Raw genomic sequence first — 23,508 nt, forward strand, 5'->3', positions numbered from 1 at the left:
AGCCCCACTAAAAGAGAACCAAACGCTGTCTTTGGGGCCTTTCTTTCCACGGAGAACACTCCAGGAAGAAAGAACTCACCTAGCTCTTTGCCTGAGCTTGCTGATAAAAGATTGGGTACTTTTAAAAAGCTCTAAAAATATCAGATCAGATTGGGGTCTTAGAGACTCAAGGGAAGCCTGACTTTAAATGGTGGCAGGAGGAAGAAGACAGGCTGCTTTTCAAGCTTTAAACTTCATGATGTGAATTCAGGTGTTCATAGCTTGAATTCATTTTAACGGGATAAGCCAAAAGGTGGCACGCACTGGGAAAAGGCACCTTCCCCCAAAGTAGGAAGGGATGAAAAGCAGCCAGCCCCGTTTTAATATTGTTACAGGAATCATAACCGGGCCCTCGCATCTTCTCAGGCCATCTTTTGAGGGACAAGGGTCAAAATAGGTTGGTCCCTTTATGGCAGTAGCTAACCTATTTCTTTAATGATGAGAGGGGATTATCACCACATGCAGGGAAGACAAACTGCCTGATAGCATTTCACCCAACGCGCTACACTACGGAGAGGCAGTCTGAGAGGGCCAGAGAGGAACCAGCTGGTGGGGAGTTGGAAAATAACCCCTTTGCTAATAAATATTATCAGCAAGAAATCAGTTCCCTGCTGCAGATGGAAACTTAATGGCATACAACAGACAGAAGACTAAATTTTACTCACAAGCCTGGGCCTGAGCTGATGGTCAAAGCCCAGGTGGGAGACTCTTCCTCCAGTCACAGGGGCCTCCTGCACCTGATTAACACCATTCAAGGTGGAAACCCACTGCAGGCAGGTAGTGAGTAAAGTTAGACCTTTATTTTTTTTGTTATCTGCCGAGTCAGAGCTGCAGCTTTACCTCCTTCCCACGCAGCACTCCCTGTGTTAATGTAGTGCTTCAGGCAGGCAAACCACGCAGCACTCCACCTCTCCTTTATTTTCTCTTCCTCTCCTGCATTTTATTTGACTCCGAAACGAAAACGGGGAAGAAGGTGGCAGGTTAGAGGAAAGCCTGCAGAGGATTCCTCCTCCTCAGATTAAGATTTAATTGTATTCCTAGTGAGTCCCTTCTGGTTGCGCTCGGTCTTTCAGATGAATGTTTCATCAATATGATTAGGATCACATCCCTCAGTCTCGTCTATTTACACAATCGGTTGTGACAGCTCGGAGTATAGTACTCCCTAAAGGAAATATTAGATACCACCCTATCATTTTATTCAAATCATATTTTGCACTCCGCACCTTCAGCCTAATGTCATTCTCCCCCAGATTACATATTTGTGATATCCAGCAAGCACTAAAATCCTTCCAATAGGGATTAGATTAATATTTATATTGGCCATACTCATACTGTTCTGAGCAGGGCTATAAAGATTTCGGAAGGGGAGGAGTGGGCTACGGATACCTCAGGGGGCTGGGGAACGGGCTTGTACGTACAGAAAAAATGTGAGAAAATTATTATTAGTAATAACAACAATAGCAATAATAACACCATCACCCCCGATGGCGGCAAAACCCAATTTCGTGAGGGAAGTGCCCCTCAGGGCCGCACTGAGGTGGCCCGGAGGGGAGGGCGGCAAAGAGGGGGGCTGTAAAAATAACTGTTCCCGGGAACCCCCCCCCCCCCCGGTACCGCCGCGCACCCCTCCGAGAGGGGAGGGGGCGGTGGAAACAAGCGAGCCCCTGGTGAAAAGGCGGCGTTGAAGAAGGTGGGAGCAGAAATTCAGACCGAAAGTAAAACCTCATCGCATTATTCGAAGAGAAAACACGGGGAAAGCTGCCTGCTCCGTCCTCCCCCGAGCGCCGGGACCGCGGCCCCGGGCGGGAGCCCCTTCCCCCGAGGCGGTCGGGGGAAGAAAGGTTTTGGGGTCGTTTCGTTTTCCCGCCCGGGTGTGAAGCACCGGCGACACGGTTTGGGGCGAGCAGCGAGGGACTGAGTTTCGCTGGGAAAAAAAAAAAAAAATAAAAAAAAAAAAATAAAAAAAAAAAATCAGACGGTTGCTCCCGACGTGCCGCTGCAAAGAGCGCAAGTGGGAGAAGGGATGAGCTGTTGGGTCTACTTTAACGAAAAAAACAAAAAACAAAAACACAAAAAAAAAACACCAAAAAAAGAAAAAAAAACAAAACGAAACAAACAAAAAACACCAAACAAAAAAAAACCCAAACCAGAGTCTTTGGTGAAAAAAATGGTCTCAGTCCCTCGGACGAGCCCGTCTGTGCGATTAAAAACAAATAAGAGCTTATGCACGCAGAGCACCGACCTGCTCCCTCGGCTCAGGGGGGAAATACCCCAGAAAATCGCTAATTGGCGGGGAACGGCCTCAGATGGCTCCACCGGTGTATCCCCGATCCGGGGCGGGGGGGGGCCCCCCCGGAGCGGAGCAGCAGCGTTAAGGGTTGGGGGTTCCCTTCACCCCCAGCTGGGTTCTGCAGCTCCACCGGGCCGCCTCTCACTGCACACCACCGCAACGCCGTAAATAACTATTTAAAAATTTTCTTTTCTGGTCTTTTTTCCTCCCCCCCCCCACCCCTCGGAGCCTGCTTGCCCGCCGTCCCCTGCCAGCTGCGTGGAGAAGGTGCCGCCTTCCCCCCGCCACACGCGCGTGGGTGTGGGGGCTGTGGAAGAAGGGGCAGTCATCCTCGGGGTCGCCCCCTCCCTCCAAACCCGCGACAAAAAGCCTGCCGAGGCGAGGCGGGGTTCTCCACCCCGGAGCCTGCTGTTTGTCTCGGTAAATCACATTACGAAGCAAAGTGCAAGGGTAGTTAACTTTATCTTTCGTTAATGTAAACAAATAAGAAGCATTCAGTTCCTTGATCTTTATTTAAATATAGAGTTGTTTATCGGTGTCATCCTATGAAGATTAATTAGATACCTTTATTCACAATTTGGCGTCTGACACCCCATTTTAGGAATGCATTATAATCACAAGGTGTTAATTGGGGCCAGCCAGGCACTTATGTTTCTATTAAACAGTGTGAGGACTTTTCACAAGTATTAAGCTTTTTTGCTTTTTTTTTTTTTTTTTTTTTTTTTTTACCGTGCGGTGCAAAAATACAGTTTTTAATAACACACTGCAGCGGAACCGTGCTGCTGAGCGCTGATATAACCGGTGTTTGCAGCCCGGGGAAAGCGGGTCGGCATACGGCCCCGGCGGGGGACGGGGGCAGCCCGCCTTCCCCGGGGGGGGGCTTTCCCCTGAGGGAGCATCCCCCGCTTAAAAGAAAAAAAAAAATAGGGGAAAAAAAGGAAAAAAATAAAAATAGAATAAAAATAATTTAAAAATCCGTTCCCAGTCGCTTAAAACTACCGCGGGTGCCCTCCTGTCCCGGGTGGGCCGGGGTCTCTCTGCCCGCGGAGAGGCGCGGAACCCGAACCCCCAAAGAGCTGATCGAAATCTCCTCGGAAATCGGCCGCCCTCCGCTCCCGAGGGGGGGGAAGCTGCTGCCAGGGCCCCCCCGATCGCGTTACCTCCTCCGGGGAGGGCCCCCGCTCCAGCCCCGGCTTTATTTTGTTTGCAGCCGGGCATCGCTAACAGTTTAATCCCATTACCGCCTGCATATCCTCAAGGAAAGGTCCGGATTCAATTGCTCTGCCAGGAGGGGCTCACTCCCCAGATAAGGGGGCAGGGGAATTTCTTACCCTGTTCTGGGAAAGGGAGGGGGGAGAGCAGGGGCAGCCGAGCTCGCCAGTCACCCCCCCAGGACGAGGGCTGAGCTCATCCCCCCCCCCCCCCCCCCCCCCGGGCCAGAGGGTGCCGGGGAACAGAGGCACCGGCACATTGAGCGTCCAAGCAGAGGTTTTGGGGATGCACAGAACCGTGGCAATCCACATTTGGAAAAAAAAAAAGAACACACACACACCAAAAAAAAAAAAAAAAACCCACCAAAAAAAACCCAACCAACCAAACAACAAAACCACAACAAAACCAAAAAACAACCACGCACAGAGCGGCTAGCAGGGTCCAACTGAGCACAGTGCAAGGGCTAAAGCAGCAAGAAGAAATATTGCAAGGGATAGCTAGATTTAAAGATGACAAAGCCCCCCAAGAATTTTGCTGCCTCCTTCCCCCCTCAGCTGGGACATCCAGTAGAAGAAAAGAAGAGGCAGAGATCCATCCCCACTCTTATCCCTGGCACCACCACATTTATTAAAAATTACTACTATGTACATAGAAAAAGAAAACAGAACCAAGTTTTGTTGGAAGGAGGTTGTGTGGCAGTGCTCTAGGGTTGATCCGTTTAAAATGGCTGAAACTAGTAGGCAAGAAGAGTGGGCAAGTTACATCACTTCCAGTTTTGTACAGGGCAGCTGAAAGTCACTTCGCATACATGTAAATAAGAAATCTGTTCATGTTTTTTTGCAATGCTACGTTTGATTAACCGAAGAAATGCATTTTGAATTTCAAAGCACCACTGGAGGTCCTGACTGAACAGCTATAGGTCAACTATTTATATATTATTCCACAATATTCTACAGTGTACCTAGACAAAACACAACTGTACACTTTGTTTTTGGCCACCTCAACGAAGGTTAGGCTTTTGGGATGGAGGAGAGGGTTGGGTTGTTTTTTTTAATGCAAGTTCTAAACTATGAAAAGTCAGATTTGGTCATTGCAACCCCATTGTTAGCAACAAGACCTTCAAGTCAAAATCCTGCCTGGCAAGCAGGCCTGATTTTGGCCACCTTCTGCCAAAGAAAGCCTTAGCTGAGTGATATCTGACTCGGCCAACTGTGCTGCAGACAAGGGTACAAGGGTTTAAAAAATCAGCTCAGTCTAAAACAGAACATAGCATTTGTGCAGTTCCCCACAACCCAGCCCCCTTTTATCAAAGGGGCAGGCAGGGAAGATTAAATTTGGGATCCAACCCCCCTATTTCCTTGCTCAGGAGTGCATAGATTTGATCAGGCCTCTGAGCCAAGACAAAACTGTACACTTTAGTGTCTCCAATAAATAAGCCACATTGTAAAAATCTATGCTCCTGCTTACAGCTTCCACATGTGGTTCCTTCTAGAAAAAAAAAAAAATTAAAGTGGGGAATAATTCTACCATAGTTTGCTCTTTCCCTGTTTCATTACCTGCGACAGTCAAAAAGCTTTGGCACCTTCTTTAGAATTGCACACAACAATTCAAGGTGGAAGGCAAGAGTCTTTTTGGCAATTGTAATGCAAAAAAAACCAAGGCCACCCTGAAAAAAAAAAAATTAGCCAATTGGAATAAAAGGATGCTTTAAGAACTAGTATAGAACGCATAGTAGCCCATGCCTTTTGAAGTGTCTTTGCTATAGTCCTCAGCGTTAATGTCCTCGCATTTCATCGTCGGGGAGTTTTCATTGCTGGAAGTGCTAGGGGAGAGCCGTCTTCTCTTGCAAGCACCCATGTAGACCCCAGAATCATTTGAATCTAGAGACTTTATGGAGGGTGGAGTCTCTATCCAGGACGAACCGATTTCTTCTTTCACCTTCTCCTTGGAGAGCTGGTCTTCAGAGAAACCGGGAGGACTTGTTCTGGAGGCCCAAGGTAATCCTGTTGTCATTTTTCTCTGGTAAGAGCCCCTGCTCCCCCAGCCTGCCACGGACGGAAACGTGGGGTCAGGGTAGTACCCCAGAGCGTGGGATGTCTGAAGGGGGAGGGATTTAATGCCGTAAGGGAGCAAGGTGCTAGGAGAATACTCCGTCTCGTAGGAGTTCATGTCCAATTTGTTGGCACCGGGCTGCTGTACAGGCGTGACAAACCACCGCTGGGGAGGGCTGGCCACCTCCTCGCTCTGCTGCGGAGAGAGCAAGCCGTTCGTCTGCGGGACGGTTCTCTCACCGTTGTAAAACCTGGCTGGGGGCAGGTTGTTGACAAACTGTTCTTGGAAGAATGGTTGCACGCTGTAACGGGCACCAGGGACGATCTGGTGGGATCTAGGAGAATCCGTGGGAGATGGAGTTAATCTGTCATTTTCTGAGGCTGTGTACATGCTACAACGTAAAAGAGAAATACTGAGTGTTGTTCTTTACAATTCCAGCATGACAGTAAAGCAAAACAAAAACACAACTGGGAAGAAACAGAGCTCTTTCTTACTTAGAATCACAACTAGGTTTAACTAGATGTTCATTTTTTCCAATTTAGGAGTTCAGGATGTTTTTCCTAGAGCGGTATAAAATTTATACTATCGCTGCTACAAGTACACAATCAACCATTTTCTCTGCCATTTTCTCTGCCAATCAACCCATTTTCAGTGAGGTGCAGCACCTTCCTCCCAGAAGCCACACATACGTGTATATACATACAGCTCCAGCTTTTCAAAGCCCATTCCGTGCTAGAGTGAGCCTTAGGCAAGTCTCCTCCTGATAATTGGAAGAAGCTGCCGGCCCTGTGGATACCCAATACACTACTGCCAATCTGCAGGCCACCTAAATTCAGCCAGTACAAGTTTCCTACCAAAATTCAAAAGCCTGCTGAAAGCCAGGTCATCAAGACAATACAGTAACTATACAAACACACAATTAATGTTCATAGACCGACATTTAATGTCTTTGAAAGGAGCACATCAGCTAGCAAAGCTGACAATAAAAGTATTACTACTCCTGAGTGATTGACATTTTGGGCCAGAATGGTGCCTCCTGGACAGAGGCAGCTGCAAGAGAAGACAGACGTGCACTTACGAGTCATAGTTGTCCCTGAAGCCCTTCGCAAAAGGATTATGGTCAATTTTGAGCTGGGTAATCTAAAAGTGAAAGCAGAATATAGTGAGATGAGATGCTGAACCCACAAGGACAGTTTTATTCTTAATGGTAATTTTTATACATCCAAGCTTACATCAGTATTTTGATACGCCGTAACTGCTATGAACTGCGTTTCAGGAAAAATAAACGTTTGAGTCTTTGAGGAATCATTCAGATCTTCAACACCATCTTCAGTCACCTCCACAATGTGAAGCCGGGGCTGGTATTTGTGCAAAGATTGCAGTACTATCATCTAAAAGGGACCACGGAAGAGGCAAGATCATTAGACCAACTGCATCCAGCATTAAAAGATCTATTTTATACCCTGATTCCTGTAAACAGTAATCTTTTGACTTGGGAATGGAGCAGTTTTAACGGTTAACAGGAGATGATTCACAGCTTGTAACCCTGTTTCACTAGGTTTCTAGTATGCTAAAATCTGTAAATGCAGGAAATCGAGAGCTATCAGCTACACTCCCACTTTTTGAGCCGCGCCGGAGATAGATACACTGGCTAAAAACAAAGACATTCACACATCTCTTTCTGACCTTTCTAATTGTCTTCGAGGGAGAAGCAAAGAAAAGATCTACGATGCAGTTCAAGAAGAGAGTAAGTCACAAGGACAGCGATTGTGAGGCTCGATTAAACGCCGTAAAGCCCCGAAAACCCAGGGTGCTCCTGCCTGAGCCACCAAGAGCCCCTCAATCCTGCCTTCCCCCCCCCCCCCCCCCCCCGCACCCCATTTACCTGCGCGTTGTTGTTATTAGCACCTTTATTGTTCGTCAGCTTCAGTTTCCCGAAAGAAATCTCCTGCCTCATCCAGTGAGCCCCGGTGTTGGGCGACTCGGGGTGAACATACACCTTGTTGCCTGGGGAAGAGAAGCCGAGCTGTAAAGCGGCCGCCGGGGACAGGCGCTTTGTTCCTCGGGGGGGGGCACCTCGGATCCCACCCCACCCCCCCCCGGACATCCCCAGCCTCCCGCACCGTGGCGTGGGGGGGGGGGGGAGGAAAAAAAATTCAATAAAAGTTGCAAGACGCCCTTAAAAACCTTAGCTGTGCCCGCAGCGGGATGCCGGGGGGTGGGGTGTGTGAAGCGGGAACCCTTTCTGGGAAGCCGACCCGCGGGGGAAGGCGGCGGGGACACTCCCGAGGAACCGCACCTACCTTGCATGTTGTTGTCGGCTTTGCCGCAGGTCACCCACTTGCCCCCCTGGAAACGCCAGTGGTTGGGGTCCGCCAGCACCACCTCCACGAAGACGTTGTAGTGGGCCGTGGGGTTGAGGCCGGTGATGTTAAAGCTCAGGAAAGGAAACATCCTCCTGGAGGTGGGGGGGGGGGGGAAGAGAAGCGCACCGCATGTCGAGGCGGGCCGGGGAAAAAAAAAAAAAAAAAGGGGCGCCTGCCGCGGGGTGCCCCGTCTGTCCCGGCACCGAGGAGGCAAGCGGCGAGCCCCGACCGACCCCCGCCTCACCGCGGGGAAACCGGGAAAGCAGCTTTAAGCGGGGGGGGGGGGAAGAATCCCCGGGCCGGAGGCACCGCCGACGGGGAGGCCGCGCACCTCCTTCCCAGGGGGGGAACGGGCGGCATCGCCCAGCACCGAGCGACCGCGGGAGCCCTCCCGCCGCGTTTCACACACACACACACACCCCCCCCCCGCTTACCGGCCCTGCTTGGTGATGATCATCTCCGTCTGGTGCCGGTGGAACTTGAGCCAGAGAGGCCGGTTGCAGAGGAAGACCTGAGCCCGCAGACCCGCGCCGGCTGCCGGCACCCCCAGCGCCCCCAGCCCACCGCAGGACCCCGAGGCCGGCGGGTAAGGGCCGTAGAGGGACCCTCCGCCCCCCGCCTGCCCGTACTGGTACCCACCGCCGCCTCCGAACTGCGCCCGGCCGCCGGGAGGGCAGACGGTACCGGGGAAGCCTCCCGGCGACAGCACGGAGCCGTAGGGGTAGCGGGGCCCCCCCGGGGGCTGGTAGACGGTGCCGTGCTGCGCCGGGTAGGGGAAGAGGGCGCAAGGCCCACCCAGCTCGGCCCCGGGGGGGCCGGGGGACTGCAGGTAGTAGCGCTCGGGGCTGAGGCCATCCATGGAGTAACGGGCGGCAGCGGCGGCGGCGGGGGGGGGCAGCTCCTCCTCCCCGCAGGGGTTGGCCTTGCGGCCGTCCGGTTTGGGGGGGGCGAAGGGCGGCTCGCCCGCCTCCGCCTCGCCCAGCACGGCGGGGGCCGCCCCGAACTTCTTGGGCGCCTTGTCCAGGTCGAGGCGAGGAGGGGAGCCCGGTCGGGGGGGGGGGCCCCCTCGGGACCCGCCGCCACCGCCCGCCCCGCCACCGCCTCGCCCGCCGCCTTCCAGCGGGTAAAAGGGGGCTCCGGGCAGGGCCCCCGCCGCCGCCAGCAGCGGCTCCCCCAGCTGCATCCTCGGCGGGAGGGGTGCGGAGCGAAACGGTGCGGAGCGGGGGGGGGGGGGGGGCTGAGCTGGTCCCGGACCCGCGGCCGCGCAGCGCTGCGGAGGGGCTCCGCCGAGGAGATTTATACCGGCGCGCCGGGCTCCTCGGGCCGCCGGGGAGGGGCTTGAGCCGGGCTGCCTCCTCACCGCCCCTCCACCCCCGCCGGCCCATTGGCTGGGCCGCGTGACACTAATTTAATTAGACAGCTACTAATTGGAACAAGTCACCTGTGACTCTGGTATAATCCCCCCGCCCCCCCGCTCCCCCCCGCAACCCTTCCCGCAGCCGGCTACCGGAGGGGCTCCGGTCCACCCCCTGCCCCCCCAGCCGCTCGGAGCGAGGGGAGCGCCCGCATCGCCCCGCCGTGGCCGCAGGGAAGGGGCCGGCTTCCCCACCCCCCCAAAAAAAAAAAAAAAAAAGACCTTTTGCCGAGGCGGTACCGTCCTCCCGAACGGACAGCCGCTCGGGCATGGAGGGGAGGCTCCGTGGCGGGGAGCGAGGGATGGGGACGAAAGGAAAAACGGGTGAGGGAGCCGGTCCCAGCGCTGGCACCCAGCGAGGAGGGAGGGAGTTGGGGGGGGGGGGGGGGGGGGCGACCATCCGCTCAGCCGCTGAGACGGGGCGGGTGACATTGGCCCCCGCCACCCCCCCGCTGGCCGTCTCGCCGTTCAAACAATTCGGCTTGAGCCTCAGCTGAGCCCAGCAGCCGCCTTCCCCGCCTCTCCGCTCCCCGGGCAGCATCGTTATCGTGGGGGTGACACGTTTCACCTTCTCGGGGACGTCGCTGCGGGAGGCGGGTTCGCAGTTCCCCATTTCAGGAACTCGGCGATCGGTTTCTCGCAACCCGCGTCCCCCCCTTTCAGCATCTCCCACCGGGCAGGCAGGTTTATTACTCCGGCGGGTGCCAGATCTGTTTGGCTCTTTCTCTCGGCGCAGCAAAAAAAAAAAAAAAATTAAATTCAGAGACTTTTGCTCCAAAGGGTACGGGAACAGCACTCGGGAAGGCGAAGATGCCCGCGTGTTTTTGCGGAGCGGGCAGAGCCTGCGTGAACGATTTGCAGCTACAAATCCGCAGCCCCTCGCCCTCCGCTCGCCGCCAGCCAGCTCGCAGGGAGGGCTGCAAAAATCTGCCTCCTCCTCACGCCTGAATTTTGAGCCAGACCCGCCGGTCGGCGGGGATTTCGTTGCCTGACGGAAGGACCGGCCGGGAGCGGGGAAGCGTCCGGGCTAGGAGCGGACGAGCTGGGCACACACCCACCCACACCCCCCCGCTCCCCCCCGGGCCGTGCCGCATCGGGGCAACAGAAATAAATCGCGAACAATCGGCGGGGACCGCCGAAGCCCGAGGGGGAGGCGCAGGCGGAGCCCGCCGGGATGCGGCTCTGGCGCAAATCGGGCGCCCGGGAGGAGGGTGGCGGTGCCCGCCGAGGCGGGGACGGGCACCGGCGGCTCGGAGGTCAGGCGGGGCTCACCCCCAAACCCCCGACCGGAGCCGAGACCCGGGGGGAACCCGTTCCTGCTGTGCCCACCTCCGGCCGCGCAAGCGGGAGCTGAGCGCAGCCGGTACTGAAATACCCCGCCCCCCCCCCAAGTACGGCACATCCCGGGTTCTCCCCGGGATAACATTTGGCACGTTTTTGCCTTGATCTCGTCCGACCGAAGCAGACGACAAAAACGGGGAGGATGGGGGGGGGTGGGTGGGGGGGTGGGCAGAAGCCCGGCGCCGCGGCATGAAGCGGAGCGGCCGCGGAGCTCCGCCACCCTTCCGCGGGCTGCCCGCGGCCGCGGAGCTGGCACCCACCGCGGGGGGTGGGGGTGGGTGGGGGGGTGGGGCGGTGGCGGGCCCGGCCCCACTCGGGACGCCGAACAAAGCGAGGAGCATCCTTGCCGGGCTGAGCCTCCGCAGCCCTTCCCGCGGCCGGCGGGGCCGGCCCCCACCCGCGGCTCCGCGCCCTCGGGCTCGGCCTTCCCGGGGCTGGGGCAGAGAGGGAAGGAGATTTCGCAAAGCTGCCCCGTGGGATTCAAGGGACTGAATTTTACGATATCACAGACTGAAAGGGTCCCGTGATTTAAAACATCCCCGCAGGACAGGTGCTGCTTAGTTCAAGGCCGCTGCCCTTTTTTGTTGTTGTTGGGGGTATTTTTGTTTAATTTGCTTTGTTTTATTTTTGTTTTATTTTTGTTTTGTTTTGTTTTGTTTTGTTTTGTTTTTTCCCCTCCAAATCTCGGCTAACCTCCCGTTTAACAGAGAAAGGTAGAAAAGCTTTCGATGTTGCTCAGGTTTCCTGCGGACGGTCCTGTCTCGGAGGGGGGGGGAGGTGTGTGAGGTGGGGGGGTGGTAAAGAAAACCGTGGCCGCCCTGGGAAAGGAAGAGCTTCCCAGTTTGGTTCGAAATACGCCTGGCGTGAGGCTCTCCCTAACGAACGAAAGCTCCATCCAGCTCTTTCCAGACTCGGGGTTATTCCCAGCTCAGCAGCCCGGACCCCGCAGCTCCCGCCCAGGCGGGCGCCCGGCAGGGGAGGCGGGGGCCGGGGCTGCCCCCCCCGGGACCCCCGGAGCTCAAGGCTTCCCGCAGCGCTGCGGCCGTGCGAGGGTTTGGGGGAACCGCCTGTAACTCGGGGGGCTTGTTCATTCGCTCCGGATGGTCTGGGAAGAGCTGTAATATTCGCACACACGCACCCCGCAAATTAAAGTCACCACCGTAGTCACCAGCCAAATTCTGGGGACCCGGTATTTGTCATTCCCTCGGTCTGCAAATCTCCCCTCCTTTGGCGCTGGGGAGGCAGCCGGGGGATTGCGACATCCCCCCCCCCCCACCTCCCCGTCCCGACCCCCCTGCAAACCGGCTCCATCCCTGCGCCCTGCCCCGACCCCCCCCCCCCGGCTCTGACCGGGGACCACCGGTGCACGAAGCTGCGGGATGTTTCGGTCGTGTGTGGGACCGGAGATTTCTGAATGGGTCCCGCAATCTTTTCGATGTTATCTCAGAGATAACGCTGCAGAAACGGCAGAGTCTGATGAAACAGAAAGGAGCATGTTAGGTTTGTAGATCTACTAAAATAACCTCCAAACCACAGAAAGAATGTTGAAAGAAAATGCAGGTCTTTGAAGGGTTACAGATTATCATGTTTTGTTGGGCTTTATTCAAATATACTGCTGGGGTTTATTCAAATAAGGAGCATCTCTGACTCTAAAGAAGCTCTCCCAGCAGAACGCGTTTTCTGCAGCCTAAATTGCAGTGGAGTCACGCTGTACCGAAATATTTCGTCCTTTGCTTTCGGGCTGGGATTGAGCCCTTTCCTCTTTCGTGGGAGGTCAGCGTATCGGAAAGCAGCCCCTCGCTTCAACTAATTGCTTGGACTTGTGGGACTGAAACAGTTAAACTGAAGCACCCCACTCAATAGGGCCTAGGAGGGGCAAAGAAGCTGGGAACCATGAAACCTATTCTGTCAGGCTGTTGTACACCTATATACGTGTGTATGTACATCTATGGAAATCCATTTATAGCCATATATATCCTTTACCCTTATAAACATGTATATGGATGCAGACACACACCCCACTGGGTCTATATGGAGACTTTCAAAATTTTGGTTATCAGGATCACCTGCCATGCTGTTCCATCACTGTATTCTTCTCCCAAAGTCCTGCTGCCACCACGGCAGGACTGGCAGGCAGTTTCTGAACGCTACATTTGAACAGTTTCCGTGAGGTACATTTTTGCCTTGTCTGATTTTGGTTAAAAACCAGCTGTCAGGTTCTGGATGTCCTCCTCAATCTGCTAGCATCTGATTTCCAAAGCGCTTCAATACTTTCACCTTTATGTCAAGCTCATGCTGTGATTTCACAGATTTTCTAATTTTCCAGTCATCCAGTCTGGATTTTTTTCCCCCCTTCAACTACACAGAGAGTATCTGGCTAGGCAAATGAAGGAGGATACTTCTAAATGCATTTGTGGGACTTCCATGGTTCTACCACCTTCTGGTGTCATTTTAAAAATCACTAAATCAGAGATTTTTCAGATGTTGCCAGTCATATGTAAGTGCTTCCTTTTTTAAATCTTGATACCTTCCTTTTCAAGGATGTTGAGTGCTTACAGCGCTCCGAAGAACCAAGGGGGGTATTAATATGCCTGTGCAATGCTCAGCATTTCAGCCCAACGCTTAACTTCAGTGACTATTTCTATGAAGAAGCCAGCTATACCCTTTCAGTGCCCAGGTTTTTTCATCTGTCATATGCAGACAAGAGCCATCTCTTTCATGGCAATGTAAGGAGACTAAATTAACTGAAAATGCTTTTTATTTTCGCATGAAAGGAAGTTCTATAGCTGCAAAAACCATCAATACATTTTAGTTTATACTAAGTGGGATTTTTCAATCTGCAAGCGTATCCAATCCTGAAGATACAAGTGTACCTTAAAATCTACTTTGAGGTTGTGAAAATTTGAACCCCCAAGGGTTAAAAAGTAGAGTCAACTGTTGTTGAAGTAGATATATATGGACTTTAAATAGAAGAAATCAATAGCCCTACAAAACCAAAGTGCTCTTATTTTCAGTATTAACTATGGATGGTGTCACATTAACAGCAATTTTACCCTTTGGTAATGAATTCAATTTAGCTGCCACTTTCTTAGCTATCAAAACCAATTAAAATAAGCAGCATACAGACATGCACATTAAAAAAAAAAAAAAAAAAGTTCATAAGTATGCATAGACGCCATAAGTAGTACGGGGCTAATTTATAAAAATGAGAAAGTAAAGAATAGCCTTATCTAGCCGATGTGTTTGAAACAGAAAGAACAGACACCAGTCCATGAATCAGAAGCTGGAAGAAACAACTCAGTATTTGAAAAGAAAGTGCTATTCAAAGCAGCCTTATTGGTCACTTCCTTTCTCCTCCTTCAAAGAAGAATAACACCTGAAAAAACCTTCATCTTTAGGTGTGATTTTAAATTAAAGGGAAGTGCAATGGTTAGTAGAAACTACTCAAGGTCTGATTGAATCCGTAAAATATGACAGTATAAACACAGAAAAGGATAAACATATTCAGTGCTTGGAGCGAATTATTGGCAATGGATAATTTTGCCCTGCAAGACCACACAACAGCTTCTTGTCGTTGGGCCTTTGGTACCCTGTTGACTAAAGAAAGAAAAAAAAAAGTGTGTTCGAGAAAGTGTCTTTGTCAAGCAGATGCCGCTGTCATTTTGATGAATATTTAGGAAACCTACAAGAAGTGAGATGGGAAAAGTATTAAATTGGCTTTAGCTTCCAGGTGAGTTTCTTTGCTCCAAATGGAATTGTAGAAACTTAAGGAAAGGAAGAGACTGAAATTAGGTACACAAACCCAACCATAACCATGAGTAACATTTCATATTTTGTATTATTCATGCATAGGGATCTCCAAACAGCTCTTCTTAAATGCTTGCCTTTTTCACCCTCCAATAAGTTTAATGAGGGATGCCTAGCACCTTTTCCCTGATTTTAAAGCAAGATCACTTCCTCGTTTATAGATTTGTGCCAATTATCAGCCTGACAGTCATGTGATAGAGATGTGAGAGCGTAACAGGATCCATGACATGGGTGTGACAGCCACAGATCCCGGCAGTTTGATCCTATTTGTATTTACAGATCTATTACTGACAGTTTTGAACAGCTAATTTTGGCTTGCTTGCCCTGCTTTGTATCAGAAATGACGACTGAAAGAGCCTGTTTAAATCGCAGCAATTAAAATTAGCAGCTCAAATCCCGTAAAAAAATGTTCTGGTTTCTGTTCTAACACTTTAAAAAGTACAATCTCATCATGCGAAGGCCCTGATAAACTTCATGCTGCTTGGGGCTTATGATGTCAGAGCCATGAAATATTTCCTGCTGATAACATAATAGCTGAGAAATATGAGTTTTGGAGGGTTTGGGGTTTTGTTTGCTCTATGCGCATGCATTCCGGGGTTTACAGTGGGAAAACAATTAACTCGAGGGGCTGGAAAAGCGAGTAGCAGTGGGCTACCGCGTAATCGCCGAAACAATGAGGAATTTCACCTGATATCATTTGTGACAGCAATCAAACAGCAAGGCCTAGCGGGGAACCACATATTAAATAACTGCCGTGACGGGCGAGTCCGCTCTAAAAACCGGCGGAAAGGGGAAGGGGGGGTGATGTGTACTCTCAGGGAAGGTGAGAAGCTGGTTGCGGGGCTCCCCGCCTGGCGAGGGCCCTGCTTTCCACCGGCAGCCCGTTGCTCCCGGGGCCGGGATGGATCTTTCCTCCCCGGGGGAGCAGGCGGGGTGACCGGGGTGGGGGAGAGCCCAGTGGAGGGGGGGGGCCGCTCCCCCAAGGTGCCCCCCGTCAAGTGTGGGGGGGTGTGTGTGTGGGGGGCTGTGGCGTGGGGAGCTCCAGCCCCGCTCTGCTCCCCCCCCCCCGGGGACCGGCAGCAGTCGCCTGGCCGGGGGGGGGGGGTCGGGAGCGCTGCCCCTCAGGCGGTTTCAGGGTGGGGGGAAAATACCGGCCCCCCCCTCCAGCCCCGCTTTTTTTTTTTTTTTTTTTTTTTTTTAACCCGTTTTCGAAGCACTCGCTGCCAAATTTTCCGACCCGAGGAAAAACCGCGCAGCTCCGCCACCCCTGCAGCGACCGCGGGGAGTGGCCGGCAGAAACACACCCCACACCCCCCCCGAGTAAAAAAAAAAAAAGCCCCGGGGGGGCCCGGCCCTGCGGCAGCGTGTGCCGGGCCGGGGGCTGCAGCCCCAACCCCCGAGCCGGGCAGGGGCGGGCGATCCGGCCGGATTAACGCCGAGCGCTTTGAAGTCGCGGTGTCGCATGTGATCCCACGTCGGGGTTCTCGGGGGGGGGGGGGGGGGGGCCCATTCAGTTGTTAATTCCCACTAAGAGTTTGTAAGCACCTGAGCTCGCCGACCTCTGCGCCTTCAAAACAAGTTTATGCACGCAGATAGCTCCGAAATTACCCACCTGGGTACCAGCAAGACCAAAGGCGGGCAGAGTCGTTAGAAAAGAATAAGGAGCAAAGGGGCGCTTTCTTGGCCGCGTGAATTTCGGCTCGGCGAGCCCTTGGCGAGGAGCGGCAGTTTCAAAGGTGTGCGCACCTGCGGAGCCTGCGCCCTGCGGAGCCCGGGCTGCGCTGCGCTGCGCTGCCGCCCCGCCGGGGGCTGCGGGGGCAGGAGGCCGGGCCTGGAGCCCTGCTCTGCCTACGTGGGCAGAAAGAAGGAGGAAAAAAAAAAAAAAAAAAATGCAATCAAAAAGACTCAGCTTTCCGTCAGAAAAAAAAAAACATAAACTGAGGAGGAAACCCCGGTGAGGTGCCCCCTCGCTCCGGGCAGGAAGAGTTTTGGCCATTGCTGCCAGCTCTGCAGTATTGTTCGTCTCTCTTTTTTTAAAATTTATTTACTTAAGCAGCAAAGATTTAGGACATATATACGACAGCAGAACCAAGTTATGTCACGAAGAAATAAAAAATGTGATTGATTCCCCCCACTCCCTTCCCCCCTCCCCCCCCCCCCCCCCCCCAAAAAAAAAACCCTCAACCAAAAAACTCAGCCACCCTTCACAACAGAACCGATCGCTGCTTTGCCACCATAATTTGCTTCTCGGTGACACAAGGACAATGTGAAGGGATCCCTGCACCACTTCTCTCCAATTAACTTCAGTGAGTGAAGTACGAGCACCGTTTTTTTTTTTTTTTTTTTTCTAGCACAGATGATTGTGTTGATTCCTAGCACATTAGTGAGGGAAAATTTTTGGCTTGAAGAATTTGAGTTACACAGATGAGAACAGACAAATGAGCAACGTTACGGAAAAACTTTAAACCATCTCACAAATGCATATTCTTTCCGTTTTTTGACTATACTCTTTCCTTTCTCCACTGTTCCGGTTTCAAGCAGTTACTGGTTCTCCTGTTGCCCACAGCTATGGGTCGAAGGGCAGAAAAGGAATGGATGTAATGAATGTAAAAAGGATGTGGGGAAAAAAAGCCTTCTGATCTTTTGTTTTAGGTGTTGATCTAAATTAAAATACAACTCCCTTTAGTATGACCCATTAAAAAGTAGCAAGGAGCTTGGTGTGAGCAGTCGGCCCCCGATGTCCACTGGGTGGTGAGGCCTTGGTAAACATGCTGCTATCCTGGCAACATTTTTGCCTAGTTTACACCTTATTCAGCCCTACTCCAGCTAAAATCCCCCCTTCCAATTTCCCTTATATATAGCCTAAGGCGTAGGGTTTGACAGCTGTGTAATGAAGGCGCAGGTAGAATGCAGAATCCCAGCATGAGGATAGAGATGGGGGGGCTGTGCCCCTCCATCCCGCGGGGTGGTGATGGATGTCTCGTGCTGGGGGACAGCCTGGGAGCTCCTGGGAGGAATCCCTGCCTCTGCTGCCCCAGCTCCAGCTCGCTGTCCAGCCTTTCCTCCGAAATGACACGCGAGTGGGGGCGAAGCGGTCAGGCCAGCCGGCGAGGGATCGCGGCGTGCGTTTCCTTCGGCCGAGGCATCTGTGAGAGCAGGAGCCTCCCCACGCGTGGGGCAGGTGAGGACCAGCAGCCGAGCAGGGCAGGGGCCATCCTCCCCTCTGGCACCAACCCCTGGGAGAAGGAGTGGGCTATCGCAGGGTCCCAGCCTGCGCTGTCGTGGGCCGCGCCACGGGCAGCGATTTGCAAGTGGCAGAGCCCGACCCAGAGTGACTAACTTTGCAAGCCAGGGTAAGCTGTGTTGGATTTGTGTTTGAGCATTTGGTTGGAGCTGGGATACTGGCGTGCTCCTGCCAGGCAAGAGCTCTTGATGCCCGCCCAGGGCTCAAGGACTGCCTTGGCCAATTATTTCATCACTTTTCTACATGTGGTGTAGTAGGTGAGAGGTCCTAAGGGATGAGTTTTTACTGCATTGCCTGTTTCTGAACGCTAACAACTCTGGGGGATATCTGATGAAAGGTGGATGTTAGGAGCCCCCCAAATAGAAGAAATGCTAGAAATCCACCTTTAAAGCAAAACAATAAAGCAGCCTACTGCAAGCGTGGAAAACCATCCCACCAGGCAGCAGTTACACAGGTTTCCATAAAAAAAAAAAAAAAAAGCAAAGCAAGCCTGCATTTCCATCTGGTAGCAAAACAGCTCCAGAAATAATTGTCCATTTTGCTTCACCTTTCCCCTGCTGGGGTTTTGGGTCTCGCCTCTGACATTGCATGGCACCTCATTCAAGTGCTGAGGGGCGGGTGGTGCCCCCGAGGGCAGGGCCCGCGTGGGGACCAGCACCGGCCCAGCTTCAGGGGACACTAGTGGGCGACACCGTGAGCCGTCGTCCTGGTCCACTGAGCACCCCGCCAGTCCCTGGGGCTCTCCGATTCCACGCTCAGAGCAAGTGGCCAATTATTTTTCTGTCTGAAGGAGTCCGTGATGTGGCAGAGAATGACAGCTCCGAGGGAGAAAACACCTCTTCATTAAAAAGTGCTGCTAAGCACACTGAACATCCAGATCCCAGCACCCAGTTGCACAAAGGTTAGGATGAGAGCCAAGAAATTATGGACTTTCACAGATTTTTATATATGCACATATATATGTATGCGTACAATGTACACGCAGACACCCATGCACACACACACAAATCTACAGGCTCCCTTTCAACACAGGGTGGCCAAAATCCTTTAAGTCTCTACTCAGGCAAAACTCCTGCTAAAGTCCAATTTTACTATTAGTTTTGATGTGACAGGAATCACCTAGGGAAAAAAAAAAAAAACAAAAACAAAAACAAAACCCCCCAATTAATCTAGTTACCAAATGCAAGAAGAGACTCAGCTTCACAGAAACAGAAATGATTGGGGGTGTGTTGAGGGGAAGACTAAAAAGAAAAGAGAAAGCAATAACCTGTGTCTTGGACACCTCTGTCTGAAAGGTTGCAGGGAAGAGTGGGCCAGGCTGCTACATTTTGTAGGTTCCATTTGATTTCACTGCCTTTTAAGTGATTTTAACGACTGCATGAATTGATTTTAATGAATTTCTACAAAAGACCAAAATACGTAGGAATCGTGTGACAATGCAGAATTGGATCTCCGGGTGAAGCGCAGCGTGCTGCGGAAGAGAACTGCTCTGCCGCTGATACCAAAGAGAGCTCAGGATGGAAGCTGCGTTTTGGGATGTGATTTTTAACAGCCGTCGCTTTCTTTTCCTTCAGAAATTCGGAAAGGCTGAGAGAAAAGGAGGCACACGGAGGAAAAGATGGGAGAAAAAGCGGGTGACATCCAGGGCTGCAGCACGTCAGGAAGGTGGAAGCCGTCGTGCCCGCAGTGGCTCTGTGAAGGACCGGCAGAAGTGATCCTTTAGAAGCAGCCCTTACCCGACCCCTCACAGCCCGGCAGCTCTCCCGAGCCCGTTCCCTGGCTGCCTGCACAAATGCACCGAGCTGCCCGGGCTCAGCAGGTTGCTGCCCGTCGCCCAGCGAGGCCCAGTTACGAGCCCAGCTCTTGCTTTGCCTCCCCCCAGGAGGGTGGCCTCGGCGGGGTGCTCGGAGCATCACACCGCCAAGGCTGCTTTGCAGGCAAGCCCCGCTCCCCCTTGCCCCCGTGTCTCGGGGAAGCAGGAAAACCTTCAGACAGAGTGAGGGCAGGGCAGCACGCAACCCTCTGCTTACGGCCATCTCGTTATTTGAAGGGGATGTACTGAGATAAACCGCCACCAGTTCCCTCAGAACTGGGAGAATATTCCAGCTGAGCTATAATCCGGTGGTGCAGCGATGAATAAAGAAGGGGATGGGCTCACATATTTGTTGTTCAAGGCCAGACAGTGAGAAATGTGGAAATCCTGTGCTGACCAAATGGATAAACCCCTGTGACTCTGCCCTTATTTACTGACTTGACAGATTCATTAAACACAACCTTTTTCTAAACTTTCCTGCACTTGTATTTTGAAATTTCCACCTCCCCGTGTCCCCTCACCTGACCATATAACAACGTCTTTCTCAACATCCTAAAGAAGGAATCCAACAAGGCAGAAGTGTTCAAAATATGGAAAATGGTTTATTCTTTTCCTAAATAACTTACCGATGATATCCACTTGTTTTCAGTAAAGATTTTAAGCCACAATCACTTATTTTCAGTAGCACTTTAAATCCTGCAACAGCGCATCTTGGTTCTGACGCAGAACTGCTGGGTTTTGGTTCCACAATATTCCTACTTGATTGTTTTCTGCTTTAAATGCACTGTAACGTAACCATAACAATATACCGCTTTTCCATGCTTAGCATATTCATTACCTCGTCTTCCCCTCAACTTCTCGATTTGCATGCAAGAAGTCTGTGCCAGAGAGAATGCAATCTGCAAACCAATAAAATCCAGTCCCACGGGAGGAAGGAGTCAAGGCGGTACGTGTTGCTCAGGTCAAGAATACGGAGCGCACGCGAGAGCGCAGTCCTGCACGGTGTGGAGGGCCCACGGCCCAAGCGCAGCGTGCCAGGCAGAGAAGAGCTGTTGCAAGAAGCAAGGAAAGGGCTCTGGCTGCCGTTCCACCAGGCATTATTGGCTTTCTTGACAAAACCAGAGCACGAAGTGTTTCCTGGCGGTTTCCTGCCCACTCGTACAGCTCAGCTCTCTGCCCCTCAGGTCAGCCTGTATGAACATCTGGAGGACTGCTGTAAATCAAGCCCCGGGGGGTAGCTCTGCTCAATAATCACCCCTTCCCAAAACGAAGCGGCTTCAACCCTGCTTGCTTCAGCGGTCACGTTCAGCGCGCGGTCTTACCGACAGCCTCATCCCCACGACGAGGGCGACCAGCAGCGTTTTGGGAGCACAACCCAAGAGCCGTCGGGGGAGAAGCTTCCTCCGCCGGTTTCCCAGGCGCCCCCGTGGAACCCCCCCCCCCCCCCCCCGGCGGATGAGCCCCGGGGGCGGCTCGGCCGGGTTGCTGCCTGCCGCCTGCCCGCAGCACCCGGGGCTGGGGCTCTGCGCTCGGCGGGGGTAGAGCCGTGAACTGCTGGAGCGCCCAGCCGCGCTCGGCTGACCCACTTTAGGCTCAGGCGTGTGGTCACGTTTCTGTCAAAACGGTCCACGCGCCCGAGAGAGAGGTTTAGCCAGCTGCGGGCGGGCGGGCAGCGCCCGCTTCGGCGCAGAGGTTGCTGGTGTAGACGCAACCCCTTGCCGCGTTTTGGAGAAAGCCCGGGCGTGGGTGCACTGATGGGCAACCGGAGGCCACAGAGCTTCTGATTTAGTACCAGGCTTTTAGTACTAAAGTACTGGAACACTAAGCATAAAGTACTAAAACCAGATTTGTCGGACCGCGATCTGCTTGCAGCTCCTGACCCACCGGGGCATTTTAAGGCATATGGGGATAAATAATTCTTTTCCTGAAAGTGCTGCACCCTCAGCTCTGGCGGTTTGGCGGCTGGCCCGGCCAGAGCGCAGCTGTATGTACGGGGCTGTCTGTATGGCAGGGGCTGGGGCAGTAACACCGTCAGCCCACCCAGCTCCAAGCAGAGCAGCAAGTAGAAAGCTAAAGCAGCCAGTGCTGGTTTCTCTTTCCAGATTTGGTCTCAGACACTCAGGACAGAGGCAGTTGCACCTCTCTGAACCAACTCTTCGCTGCCTGCCTTCCTCTATACTCACTTGCATAAAACCCAGAGTTAATAAATCTACCAGTTCAGAATCGTGATAGGCAGTGGCAGATCAAACCTAGTTGCGCTTTCAGTCTCTCTCACCAAAGTGTCATTTGGTGGTATCTGATATGGCTAAGAGCTAGAATCGTGATCTACTACCTCTCAGTTAACATAAAACAGCTCAGGCCACTGCAGGTTCACAGCATTTTGCTTCGGGGCGTGCCCTTGTCATCACTCCTATTCCCAGCTGTGGCCAGTTCAGCAAGGCTGGTCCAACCCTTGGTGGGATCTTCTTGTCAGCCAGAAACCTGAATCAGCTCTTAAAATCCATGCTGGCAGCCCAGATCCCCACGTGGTTGTGTTAGGGGTGGTGTGCCCTGCTACGGGGACCAGAACCCATGGGAGAGGAGTGAGGTGACCCCATAAACCCATACGACTGCTAAAGCATGCCTAACTGAAACCACAGTGTGCCCATTATCTGAGCAAAGGCTTTGTCAGAGTTGGCTTTTAATTTGCCCCCCATTACCCATCCTCTCCTTCCGAATAAATACGTGTCTGCCAGAGACTTCCTACCTCTTTGCAAAGATGTGGACTCTATACAGTGCTGCTCAGCTGAAATTTGTCTCGGTCTATTTATTCAGCTAGCGATGGGTCCACGTGGAAGACTTCAACTTAATGCATAGCCTATCTGAAACACCAAAACATCAGTAGTTTTCAACTAAAACATCTAACGCACCCCCAAAACTTCACTATGAAATGTACATTCGAACATGTACTATCTTCTGCAAAACTGCAGGAGCTCCAGTAATGTTTGCTTTTTTAAAAGAAGGTTGCAGTTTCCATTTAAAGGTCTGTGAATTAGAAAATGCACTCAGCTCTGTTATAGTGAATCTCTGAAAGGCACAGGTGAACAGCCTCCTAAGGAAAGAGGGGCACAGCGCCACATATTAAATCCTGATTGAATACTTAACTTGCCATTGCTTGTTGCTTTTGGAAAATCTGACTTTATATAGCTTGCAAACGGTTGTAAAAAATGAGAGGTGGAAATTGTATTTTAAACAAGAAACACTAAAAAAATTCTTAGTGTAATGCCATTATAAAAAAAACAAGTTAAAGAAGAAGATTATGTAAAAGTATTAGGTATAGCCAAACTGCTGTTAAGGCGATCTGCTTTAAAGCACACACACAGTGTCATCTGAACTGTGACGGCTGAAAAAAGGTTTCACAATTGCATCAACTTTGAAGGCTGAACTGTTACTATCATTCACAGGAAAATAAACCAGTGACTAAACAAAAAAAAAAAAAAAAAAAAAAAATTATGACAAGGCTCCCACCCCCCCATCATATTTCTCAATAGCAATGAGAACAATTCTCCCTGGTTGTGACTCACATGAAGTCGGCAGAGATTCACGGGGGCCGAGACGTCTCCCGTAAGTTTAGCCCCCACAGAGCCCCTTCCCGACACCTCCGTCCCTCGCTGGCTCAGCAACCCCAGGGACCTTCTCCCCTCCCCGAGACCCAGCTACCCCTTTCCCGTTTCTTATTTTCTAGCATGGGCGAGCCTGCAGCGTGGGCATCCTTACCACTGACTCGAGTGGTCCTGCCCCAGCTCCGGTCCTTCCCAGCACCCAGGCTCGATGCCGCTGCCCAGGAGTGCCCTGGATCTGTGCCCCGCTGCCCTGTACGTGTGTCCCCACCGCCCAGGGACGGCCGGGGTGGCTGCACGCTGCGACGGGCCCCGCCGTCGCCCCACAACC

At 52.4% G+C, this 23,508-nt stretch overlaps 1 protein-coding gene across 1 annotated transcript; it reads right to left on the bottom strand.

The window, feature by feature from the left end:
• Nucleotides 1-5,016: 5,016 nt before the first annotated feature.
• Nucleotides 5,017-9,142, bottom strand: EOMES (eomesodermin). The gene is made up of 6 exons (XM_032997102.2): nt 8,394-9,142; nt 7,897-8,051; nt 7,479-7,600; nt 6,826-6,984; nt 6,672-6,733; nt 5,017-5,984 (listed from the first exon to the last, which is right to left on the bottom strand). The coding sequence occupies exons 1-6, from the start codon at nt 9,140-9,142 to the stop codon at nt 5,249-5,251; spliced, it is 1,983 nt and encodes a 660-aa protein (XP_032852993.2). The 3' UTR covers nt 5,017-5,248.
• Nucleotides 9,143-23,508: the final 14,366 nt, after the last annotated feature.

This window comes from Tyto alba, unplaced genomic scaffold (assembly GCF_018691265.1).
Source record: "Tyto alba isolate M040663 unplaced genomic scaffold, T.alba_DEE_v4.0 Super-Scaffold_46, whole genome shotgun sequence".
NCBI lineage: Eukaryota > Metazoa > Chordata > Aves > Strigiformes > Tytonidae > Tyto > Tyto alba.